The sequence below is a fragment of the Melozone crissalis genome, unplaced genomic scaffold (genome assembly GCF_028551555.1).
Source record: "Melozone crissalis strain CALT ecotype California unplaced genomic scaffold, PUWL_Pcris_2 ptg000019l_1, whole genome shotgun sequence".
NCBI classification, from domain to species: Eukaryota; Metazoa; Chordata; class Aves; order Passeriformes; family Passerellidae; genus Melozone; species Melozone crissalis.
This window is the reverse complement of record NW_026535797.1, coordinates 2,453,676-2,465,812: the sequence shown is the minus strand read 5'-3', so window position 1 is coordinate 2,465,812 and position 12,137 is coordinate 2,453,676. Positions and strand designations below refer to the sequence as shown.

At 43.2% G+C, this 12,137-nt stretch overlaps 1 protein-coding gene across 2 annotated transcripts in view; it reads left to right on the top strand.

The window, feature by feature from the left end:
- The window catches only part of DOCK1 (dedicator of cytokinesis 1), a 277,154-nt gene that overhangs the window by 146,445 nt on the left and 118,572 nt on the right, over positions 1–12,137 (top strand). For both annotated transcript variants that reach the window (XM_054276537.1, XM_054276536.1), the window contains exon 28: positions 8,360–8,461. In XM_054276537.1, the coding sequence (XP_054132512.1) occupies positions 8,360–8,461 (102 nt within the window). The remainder of the gene's footprint in view (positions 1–8,359; positions 8,462–12,137) is intronic.

The window sequence follows — 12,137 nt, the reverse complement described above, 5'->3', positions numbered from 1 at the left end:
ATGGAGTTCCCAGAGCAGCTGTGGCTGCCCCTGGATCCCTGGCAGTGCCCCAGGCCAGGCTGGACATTGGGAGCACCTGGGACAGTGAAGGTGTCCCTGCCATGGCAGGGATGGAAGGAGTGATTTGGGAGCCAAATTCCAAGGGCAGAGCCAGGTAAGGTGAGGACATTTCTGTAGGCAGAGAAGAACAATTTCACTCCTGTGAAATCTCCTCTTTGCTGCTATTGGGTATTAATCTGTTCAGCTCCTCTTATCTGTCAATATTGGAACAGAAATTCTCACTTGAAATGTGACCTGTCTGGAAATTGTATTTCTCTTATTTACCGTTATTGATACATGCATTTGTGTAAATAGCATTAATTTACTGCTGTAATATAAAATATCACAGAAAACTGAGCTGAAGTCAGAGAAGTCAGAACAAAGGAGCAGCTTCTTATGAGTCTTTTTGGATTTCATCACTTTCCTGCTCTTTGGGGAGGAGGGAATGAGAACATTGCCTGTGCTGGGGATTTCATTTTGGTATCATGCAAATGTAGAGGGAGCCCTCCCCTTTATTTTCCCCACTGATGAGAGCCTGGCAGTAATTCCTGTCTGCAAGGACTGGGTCACCTTCAGAGAGCTGAGAACAGCAGCACATCAGAGCCTGCATCCCATAAACCTTCCCATATCCTCTGTGTTCTGTCCCAAAACCTGGGGAGGGAACAGCCCCCGGGGTATGGTGTGATGGTTGATGTGCTGAGTGAACCAAAGGTAGGAATTAATTACAAAATGCAAAAGCTTCCCCTAAGAGACCTCCTCCTGCAAGGAGCTTTTTAATCCAGGGATCTGCGAACTGCGTGGTTTCATCAATTAAATTTGGATTGCACACATTTCTTATCTCTCATGCTCGCTGAGCCCCTCCATAAAGCAGTTGCTAAATAATTTACATTAAAACAGGAGGATGAGAAGCACCAAAAGTGGGATCATTTGTCTTCAAAATGGCTGTTGCTTTTAGGAGTGTATTCATCTGGCAGCATCACCTGTCTGGTGTGAAGATTATCATTTAAAAGATCATTTCTCTTCCTCTTGTTCCCATAATTTGTCATAGTGGTACCTCAGTGCTGCAGAGACAATATCCCAAATACCTGTGGGCTATCCCAATTACTGGGACTGCCACTTGTCACCAGCTATCATTTTCTCTTTAGGTTTATCTTGTCCTTTAATTCTTTTCCTGGTCTGCATCAAAGTTTTTTACAACGCTTCCAACATTAATTGTATTTGATAAATAAAATAGGGGTTCTCATTGTCATAGGTTTGGTTTTATTGTTCCTCCTCAGTGACTTTTTAAAGGAAATATCTACAGGGGCATGGAGTGACAGGAAAACAGGGAATGGCTTTAAAATGAAGGAGGGGAGATTTAATTGGATATTAGGGAGAAATTCTTCCCTGTGAGGGTGGTGAGGCACTGGCACCAGGGTTATATTCCCATATCCAATGCTGCATTTTTGCAAAATTACTTTAAAACATTTTTTATGGGTTTTCCTTTTTATTTTTTACTGTTTGAGTACTGGCTATTCCCATAAATTCAGTTGTTTTCTGTATTTTATGGCTGCATTTATAATTTTATTATCAGCATTAATAGATGTGTAAACCAAGATACCTGAAACAGATTTATTGAGGGCAGTTCTGTAGATTTTCAGCGAAATAATGTTTAGTGTAGCAGAGGGAGGAAAAAAAAACCATGGGGAAAGGCAAATGCATTTAGAAAACCAGAAATAAATGTACTGACCTTGAGAACTCCTGAGCACTGTGGGTTCCATTGAAGGGCACTGTTCAATACTGACACTGCATGGAGCTTTTAAAAGAGAAACATTTTTTTGGTTAAAATGGACTTTTTTTTTTTTTTTTGCAAAAGAGCCTTAGAAACATGATAAATGGTGTTGCTAAAACATCTCATTAATTTTTTTCGCCTGCTTTTTACAGAAGTTGGTGCAAAGCACTTTCGAATCAGGGAACTTTTTTTGTCTATTCCCACTGTGTTACCATCAACTTCCTAACAAATAAACCTTGTGCAAAGTGAATTTCAGTGGAGCTGCTGTGATCTTAGAATCACAGAATTGTGGAGTGGTTTGGGAAAACCTCAAAGCCAATGGCATGGCATCCTATCCCATCCCATCCAAACCCATGGCATCCAAACCCATCCCATCTCATCCCATCCCATGGCATCCAAACCCATCCCATCCCAGGGTCACCTTGCCCTGTCCCAGGTGCTCCCAGCCCCAATGTCCAGCCTGGCCTTGGACAGTTCCAGGGATCCAAGGGCTTCTCTGGGAATTCCATCCCAGCCCCTCCTCACCCTGCCAGGGAACAATTCCCAGTTCCCAATATCCCATCCATCCCTGCCCTCTGGCACTGGGAGCCATTCCCTGTGTCCATATTCCCTCTCCCTTTCTTGTCAGCTCCTTCAGATGCCAGGGCCACAATCAGGGCTGGATTTTGGTTGTGATCTCTGTGAAACCCCTTTGATTTCCTTCCCAAATTGCTTTCCCTGCATCCACTCCTGCAGGGACTCAGTGCTGGAAAAGTTTTCCTTTTAAAACACGTTTTCTATTCACCAAGACAGAATTGTCAGAGATCAAATGAGGATCTGTAAAGTATTTCTTGATGTAAAACAAGGTTTGAAGACTAAATAAACTCATTTTCACCTCTAAACTCCCACGTCAGAGCTCTGCATTCTGCATGGACTTCCCTGGCTTGACCTAAAATCGGTTTTGCTGCTTGGGGAGGCTCTGAACTCCTTAAGTCACAGCAGGTAAAGGAGGTTTCACATCTTTTCCAGGAGCTCTGGAAGCAAAGTTTGTCACTGAAAATACCTTGCTGAATCTTGATTGGCAAAAAGATGCTTCAAATGAATGTTTGTGGCAGTAGGAGACTGCCCAGATATTTATCACTGCCACTGTTGCAGGTGTGAGCTTCTGTTCCTGCAAGGAGAAAGGCTCACATGTTTTATTCTCTTGTTCGAGAGGCAGGGTTTGGCCTGAGGAAATGGAACATTCAGTGTATTCAGTAAAAAATGGGATAAATGGCAACGTTTTGCACTTGTTTTTATCCTGCTGCTGTAGCCACGAAATAATTTTGTCTCTGAAGGTGCTGCTGAATTTACTGTGGGATTTTCTATTATGAGAAAAGCAATGTTGGTTTTAATAGTGTGAGAAATACATGTATGAATTGTTATACATAGAGAGAAATTTCTGTGCCTTGGGGGGGATTCTTCTTTGTTTTGGGTCTTTCTCCTGCCCTTCCTGGTGTGATGCTCCTGGGAAAAGCTTCAGGAATCAAACTCCCTTCAGGATGCCCTGGAAGCTGAAGCTTCCACCCATATCTTTATCTGTTTTATAATATAAAATATTCTTGAAGAGAAGAAATGATGGAAGGTCCTCTGCCTTATTCATGATGGGTTTTATAATACCTTTATACTATAAATTACATAAAATATTATTATTGAAGTGAGGAAACTTGTCTGCAGACAAATTGGATTTTACATTTTCACATTGGGGCAAAAAAATGAAATCTGGGACATTTTCAAGTTGGATTTTTATCTTGTGAGTCTATAAGTGGTGACAATTTAATGAGTGGCTTCTATAATTGATAACAATTGATTTTTAGTTCCTTATTTGTTGCTAATATAGGAAGAATACAAGTTATAATCAGGGAGAAAACTTCATTTTTTTATCTTTGTGAGGGACTTAAATCCTTTCCAACAAAGTAAATTCTGTGGAAATGTTCTGAAAGCCAAAATGTAGTGAATTAATTCAAGTGATTTTGTTTGAGTTTTTTTTTTTATTATATATTCATCCATTTATTTATTTAGCTGTGTAGTCTTTTAAGGCCACATAAGGAAAATTTAATGGAAAAAATAAATCAAACTTAAACTTTTTCATATATTCCTGACTATAGTAACAAGGACATTTCAGTAAGACATCACTTAGCTGAATGTAGGTTTGATTTCTCTAGATTTTCTCACTGTACATAAAGAGCTTAATATTTCAATTTAAATATTTCACTGGGAGAAAATGGACAAGCCTGTTTAAAGCAGGATCTTTTATCCCCAAAGGAGACAAGTGTTGGCATATGTGGTCTCTCCTGCAGGGAATTCTCTTCTCATTCTGGAATTTCTCAGTGTTAATATTACTTGTGGAGATTATTTAAAACCAAAATTTCCCTTCTTGTTCCTGTTCAAGAGCCATTGGAAGACTGAATGTTTTATTTTAAAGGCAATTTAGGAAAATAAGTAATTTTTGAGCATTCCTGTGCCTCTTCAAGTTTTCCCTCAGAACTGAATTTTACAGAAATCGGAAGTAATTTCACAGTTTAGAATAGCATATTCATTTATTAAAATATAAAAATTGTTTCTAAATAATCAGGAATCCTTTCCAAAGAAAATAGAGATGCTTTGGTGTTGGGTTTAGGTTTGTTTTGTTTTAATGGAGCAGAATTTTCACTCATCCTGCTTGGGAGCTGGATGTGGCTTCCCTTTGGGCAGATATCCTGGATCCTGGGACTTTGCTTTGGGAATACTTCAAACATTTAAGAGAATCATGGAATCATCAAGGTTGGAAAACATCTCTGAGATCATTGAGTCCAACCTTGCACCTAACCCTAACCTAACCTCAACCAGCACTGCCAAGGCCACCACTGCCCCGTGTCCCCAAGTGCCACATCCATGTGGATTTTAAATCCCTCCAGGGATGGGGACTCCAAACTGCCCTGGGCAGCTGTGCCAGGCCTCCACAAACCTTTCCATGAGGAAATTGTTCCCAAAATTTAACCTTTAGCTGCCCTGGCCCAGCCTGGGGCCGTTCCCTCTGCTCCTGTCCCTGTTCCCCCCGGCTGTGCCCTCCTGGCAGGAGCTGTGCAGAGCCACAAGGGCCCCTGAGCCTCCTTTGCTCCAGGTGAGCCCTGCCCAGCTCCTCAGGGATTCTGCAGCCCCTGCCCAGCTCCTCAGGGATTCTGCAGCCCCTGCCCAGCTCCTCAGGGATTCTGCAGCCCCTGCCCAGCTCCTCAGGGATTCTGCAGGCCCTGCCCAGCTCCTCAGGGATTCTGCAGCCCCTGCCCAGCTCCTCAGGGATTCTGCAGCCCCTTCCAGCTCCTCAGGGATTCTGCAGCCCCTGCCCAGCTCCTCAGGGATTCTGCAGCCCCTGCCCAGCTCCTCAGGGATTCTGCAGCCCCTGCCCAGCTCCTCAGGGGTTCTGCAGCCCCTGCCCAGCTCCTCAGGGATTCTGCAGCCCCTGCCCAGCTCCTCAGGGATTCTGCAGCCCCTGCCCAGCTCCTCAGGGATTCTGCAGCCCCTGCCCAGCTCCTCAGGGGTTCTGCAGCCCCTGCCCAGCTCCTCAGGGATTCTGCAGCCCCTGCCCAGCTCCTCAGGGATTCTGCAGCCCCTGCCCAGCTCCTCAGGGATTCTGCAGCCCCTGCCCAGCTCCTCAGGGGTTCTGCAGCCCCTGCCCAGCTCCTCAGGGATTCTGCAGCCCCTGCCCAGCTCCTCAGGGGTTCTGCAGCCCCTGCCCAGCTCCTCAGGGATTCTGCAGCCCCTTCCAGCTTGTCAGGGATTCTCCAGCCCCTGCCCAGCCTCCATTCCTTTTCCTGGACACCCTCCAGCCCCTCCATGTCCCTCTTGTCCTGCAGGATCCAGACTGTCCCCAGGGTTTGAGATGCCTCAGCAGTGCCAGTACAGGGGACAGTGTTATACACAGAGTGGAATTTCTGTGCCTCAGGGGAGGATTCTGCTTTGGTTTGGGTCTTTCTCCTGCCCTTCCTGGTGTGATGCTCCTGGGAAAAGCTCCAGGAATCAGGGGCCTGTGGTCACACAAATCCTGTTCCAATCCAGGTGCCAATGGCCTTGGGCACACCTGGGCTCATTCCAACCCTTCAGCACCCCCAGGCCCTTTCCCACCAGGCACTTCCCAACCCCACTGGCCCAGAGGGACCTGCAGTGTCCCTGGTCTAGGAAGAAACAATCCAGGAGAGGCAGGAATGGCAGCAACCTGCTGGCAAAATGCTTCTCTAGTGGATATTCTTTAATAATCTTCCTGTCTGTGTGACCAGCTCATTTCTGAGCTTTGCAATAGGGAGAGTGTTCCAGGGTAAAGCCTGCTACTATTTCAGTGAATAAATAGCTGAGAAGTGCCCAGCACAATGGAAACCCCTTGCAGGACTGCCTGGGTAAACACAGCTTTGCAATTATTCCTATGGCCCAAATTGAAATTGATTTTTTAGAGAATTAGGTACCTTTTTTCTATATATTGCTTCCAGTGCTGGACTGTAGATGATGACAATGATCTCCAAATACAACTAAAGATTAAAAATCAACTTAAGATTAAAATCTAATCATGTTGTTAGCTATTGCTAACTAGTTAGAGCATATTAAAAACACCTAGAGTACAAATATTACCTCTAAATAATTACAAACCTTTATTAGCACTGTAATTAAGAGTGTGCTGGCTGCAAGTGATACCCCACAAAGGAAATGATGACTGGTAGTTGTACTTTCCTCCTAATATTAAATAGATTTTCCTTCCTAGCAGGGCCTTGAACAGTGGTTTGCAGGTGGGGATGTGCAGATCAGCATTGGAGCAGGGATGTGTGTGTGATGAAATGTTGGCTTCAAGGAACAATCAAAGGAATCTGAATCAAAGGAAGGGTTTTTATTACCAGGATAAACACCAAGATGAGCATGAATCATTATTTTGATGCAGGGAAACAGGAAGAAGTGTTGATAACTGCTTAAAGACCAACACCCAGTCTGCTCAGCACCACTTTGGGGGCTCAGCCTGAGCTGAAATGACAAAATTTAACAAGTTTCTGTCATTCTAATTAAAACTTACAGCACTACAGAATCCCCTCCTGTTCGTGTTCCATTTCTATTTGCTTGCTGAATTTATTTTTAACTCCAGCAGCCATTGCAGGTTTTCACCCAGCTCTCCTATTGGCTCCTGTCAAACCCAGTGTTTGCTGTGCCAGGACCTCGTTAGGCACTGATTTGACAATTAATGTTTGGGTTTTTGAGATGGTCCTGTCTTATTTCCATTTCATAGTAGGAAATGTTGTCTTTGTAGAGCCCCAGATTCTGTTCTTGTTAGAAAGTTCTTTTGATGTCCCAGAACAGCAGCTCAGGTGGACTTTGCTTCCATATTCATGGAGTTTGCAGGTGCCACAGAGCTCCCATCAAGTACCTTGGCATCCTCTGGAAAATCCAATATTCCACATGGACAAAATCAGTCCTGTAGGAGTTTAGATCTCAGCTCCATTGCAGGAGAAAAGCAAATTCCAGGAGTGCTGATCAGGTGGAATTTAAGGTTAACCTGTAAATTCTGTAAATAAGAGGGCTCAGAGCACATGCAGGTGACCCAGTGTCATTTCAGGTTTAATCTCAGTTACTTGGACTGATGTGGCAATAAGGAATTTAAATTGAAATTAATGCTGAACATAAAGGTAGCAATAAAGGCTCTGTGCCTTTATGAAGAGAAAATTCCTGAGTGTTCTCCTGGGCTGTGGCATGGAATAACCTGGAAAACAGCACAGAAAGGGGGATTTGCAATTCTATCAAACCACAGAAAGAATCACTTATTTTCTAAGTCATTCTGAAGGGGTTTTTACCAATTTTAATGTTTTTCCTCCTGCATTAAAGACCAAAAAAGATGTGGACATAATTAACAGATAGGCAGAGAGGGAGGATGGACAAGAATCTCCCATTTATGGGATTTTACTACATCTAGGAGCCTTGGGAATGGATTGGATTGTTACTACAATACTTTCACCCGCCACAAGGAAAAACTAAACTTTCTTTTAGTCATTTTTTACTCTTTCTGTGCTTTGAGAGAGATCTGGATGGTGCTGCTCTTCTGGTTTGATGGAATTCACTGGATTTTGGTGATGTTTTTTTAAGCATCACTGTATCTGAAAATACCACGCAGCGAAATGAAAACTCGGGGTTGGTTTAGCTCAATGCTCAATATGATAATTCTGAAAAGATTTCTTCCTTGAGCAGAATATTGACTTTCCAAATGCAAATGCTGATATTGTGTGATATTTTTAGGAGTGCTGTTTATTACCTTGCAGACACTTTAATGTCTGAGCAATTTTTAGAAGAAGAATATGTCGCAAAAGCTTCGGTGATAAACCCATGAAATTGGAAACTGGAAACTTTTTGAGATGGGGTTTTTTTTGTTTCCTTGACAGAATTTTGCATATCCATTAATGAATTTTAATGATAGAATTATCTCCACTGCATTCTGTGGTTCTCTCTAGCAATGTTATGTTTTGCTGGCCAGTATTGTGTTGCATTATCCTAAATAATGGATTCCTTTCCTTTGCTTTGTGCCAGGGGAGTTTTGTGGCCTGCATGACAGCCATCCTGAGGCAAATGGAGGATTACCACTATGCCCATTTAATCAAGACTTTTGGCAAGATGAGGTCAGATGTTGTGGTGAGTTTCATTTGTTTTATCTCTTCATAAGATGGCTCAGCTTGTGTTTGGGTTTTTTTCCTGTTACTGGTCATTAAATGCACTTGTGAGATGTGAACAAAATGTGTTTGGCATTACAGATTTAATAGAAAATAATTTTTTAGGCACTGTGACATGCACAGGAGTACAGCTGGAGCTGTTCAGTGCTTTAAAACATGAGACAGTGGATTGGAGGCAATTAAAAGAAAGCAGTAAAAATAGCAGTGATGAGACATTACTTAAATCTGGTAAGGAAAGAAGAAAAAGAATATAAAAAAGGCTTTCTTAGGAGAGGAACTTTCAGTGTTAAATCTTCCAGATGTCCTGATTTTGTTTCTTGAAGTAGCCTTTACTTAGAGATCTGCTCACTTTCCCTTTTCCCTTTTATGCAAAACACTTTAACCTTAAAGATGCCCTTAGTTGTTAAATAAGCAATAATAATTGAAATTTGTCTTCTCAGAGTCATTGGGTAGCCTGGCTAAGGCAACAACCCAAGTTAATTAAAGCATAATAGAAGGGAGTTTATAGCTGAGGAGCTAAGTCTGTAATAACCTGAAAGTGGCACTGCCATATGGCCAGGCAGGGCTGGGAGGGGACACCAACCCCCTGGCTGAGCTCCAGCAGTGACCACACATCCCCTCTGCCACCCTGGGGGGCTCCAGGCAGCTCCCACCTGGGCTTGGGTCCTTCCTCAGCTCCTCCTCTTCCTCCAGCCCCACCAGAACAATGCCAGGACCCTTCCTTTGTGTCATTTTCATGTTTGGATTTGCCAGTTTGTCCTGAATTTCTGTCTTCCCTCTCTGCCTGTGTTGGGCAAGGTTTGAGCTCTTTGCTCAGCAAAGAGAGAACATTCCCAAACTAAGTGCAGATAAAGGGCTGAAAAGAGTGCATACAGCAGAGGAAAGAGAAAAGCCAGTCTGGATCTTTGTTTTGTGTGATTTTAATGTTTGGACTTCCCAGTTTATCTTGAATTTATGTTCTTTCTGTCTGTGTTGGGCAAGGTTTGAGCTCTTTGCCCTGTTCCATTTCTCAGCCTCTTTTTGCACCTGCTCTGGCATCTCTAAAGCTCAGAGCTGCTGTTTTTAGAGGGGGAAGGCAAAGTCCAGCTGTAAATTGCTGGAAATAGGATCACAGCATGGGAAGGGCTGGGCCTCCTTTGGGATCTTGGAGCATTTACATGGGTGGGCACTGACAGCAGAGCATTCCCAAACTGAGTGCAGAAAAGGGCTGAAAAGAGTGGATACAGCAGAGGGAAGAGAAAAGCAAGTCAGGGTCTTTCTTTTGTGCAGTTTTAATGTTTGGACTTCCAAGTTTGTGTTGAATGTGTGTTACTCTTCTTTCTGCCTCTGTTGGGCAAGGTTTGAGCTCTTTGGTCTTTTCCATTTTTCAGGTGCTGAAGCCTCTTTTTGCACCTGCTCTGGCATCTCTAAAGCTCAGAGCTGCTATTTTTAAAGGGAGAAGGCAAAGTCCAGCTGTAAATTGCTGGAAATAGGATCACAGCATGGGAAGGGCTGCTTCCCACTCAGATTCCTTTGGGATCTTGGAGCATTTACATGGGTGGGCACTGACAGTGGAACATTTCCAAACTAAGCAGATATTGGGCTGAAAAGAGTGGATACAGCAGAGGGAAGAGAAAGCAACTCAGGGTCTTTCCTTTGTGTAATTTTAATGTTTGGACCTCCCAGTTTGCCTTGAATTTGTGTTCTTCTTTCTGCCTGTGTTGGGCAAGGTCTGAGCTCTTTGCCCTGTTCCAGTTTTCAGCCTCTTTTTGCACCTGCGTCTCTAAAGCTCAGAGCTGATTTTAAATAATATTCATTAAGGTGTGCAGGTTTATTGGCAGAGCATTGTTAACCCTGTGAGTAAAGGAAACTACAGGGAGTAAACTAAATTTTCTTTCTCTTTGTTTTTCTATGATTTTTTCACTTCTTTAACCCAGCAGTTTTTGGTGCCACTCTCATTTGACTCAGCCAGTAGAACTGAAATTCAGGAATCTTTGCTTTTAAACCCAGAGCTGGAGGTGGCAACTGCACCTCCTCTTGCAGAGGATTCCATTTAATCACAAAGCAGTGATTTAGAACTGAGACTAAATTCAGTCAGGCAGAAATGAAAAGCTTTTTCTTTAAAAAAAAAGGCAAGAAAAAGGGAAAACTTAAGGTGTGGTTTCTTTTTCACCACTGGAGACCCTTAAATCTTCCTTCAGCCTGTGCTCTTGCTCAAGCAGGAGTTGGAAGCTCAGGGCTGGAAGCGCTGGAGGAAACTTTATGGTCTGTGTTATGTAGGTGGCAGGTTTAGATTATTATAATGGTCATATTTGGCCTCAAAAGTCTTCAAAAAGATGAGGTGGAGTGCAATAAAACCAGTCTTTTACCTCTCTGCAGAATAGAGAGTTCAGATTTATTAAGGAATGTCTGTTCAAAGAGGAATTTCTTGCTTTAAGATCCCTTCCAGCCCAGACTCTGCTGTGATTCTGTAAAATCAAAATCTGTGATTCTGCTGTCATCCTGAGATGAAATATTGTCTGAGATCAGGGAGGTTATTTCTGGGACTGATTTTTTTTCCTCTTTTTACTGGGTAAAAAATATTTTTATTTGAGACACGTTTGGTTTAGTTGACAAAAAGTGCCTGTTAATGTTCTGCCATGTGGAGAATCTCAGCTGAGCCCAGGCTGTTTCCTTTCCATCAGTGGATGGGAATTTTTTAGGGGTCTTACCTGCTGTGAATTCTATTTCCTATTAAATAGGATTTGTATTTGTAGTTGGAGAGAGAGCAGGAGTTGTAACCCTTCCTCCTTTAGTACAGGTTTTTATGTTCAGAAATATTTGTCCTGCTTCCAGGTATTCTGAAAATAAGTAGATTTTTCTTGTCCTGCTGGCTTCCCTCTCTTCCCAGCCCCTCAAAAACCCTGAGTTTTCCTCATAAAATGAGGTTAATTCATCCAAACCATTTTCTTTTCTATGAGAACCATAAAATGGAAAAAAGAGCAATATTATGAATGCATAAACCCCAGGTGAGCATCAGGAGCCTTTTATTTGATCAATAATTAGCTCAGTTGTTACAGAGCATTATTTAAAGTACCTGGGTGAGCATGGGGTTATTAAAATGTAAATATCAGGGGATGGAAATGCAGAGCTGAATCAGCAAAGTAAGTCAGAACCCTCAGGCTCAGGAAGGAACCAAACCATCATCAATGGAATTCTGTCACCAAAACACAGAATAAACAGGCAGGAAATGTTGAGCAGATCTTCCTGAGCTGGAGGAGAGGCTGTGGGAAGGATGAGTGGTGGCAGTGGTGACACCTGAACCAGGAGCAGCTCCAGACTTGCTGTCCATCCATGCCAAAGCAGCAGGATCTGTTTGCTGGGCATGGTGGTGCTCGGTCAGAGGTTGGATTTGGTGGTCCTGGAGGGCTTTTCCCAATTCAGAATTCTGGGATTCTGTGATTGTTGCTGATGTTGTAAAATGGCAGAGGAGCTCTTTCACCAGGAGTGTTCTGCACATGGTGGAACCAGTACCCTGGAAGTTCCCAGAATCCCAGAACAGCTGGGGTTGGAAGGGACCTCTGGGAATCACCCAGTGCAGCCCCTGCCAGGACAGGGTCTAAGGGCTGGGATAATTCCAGAGAGGGGAAATTCCACCTTGCTTTGTGAGATAACAGACA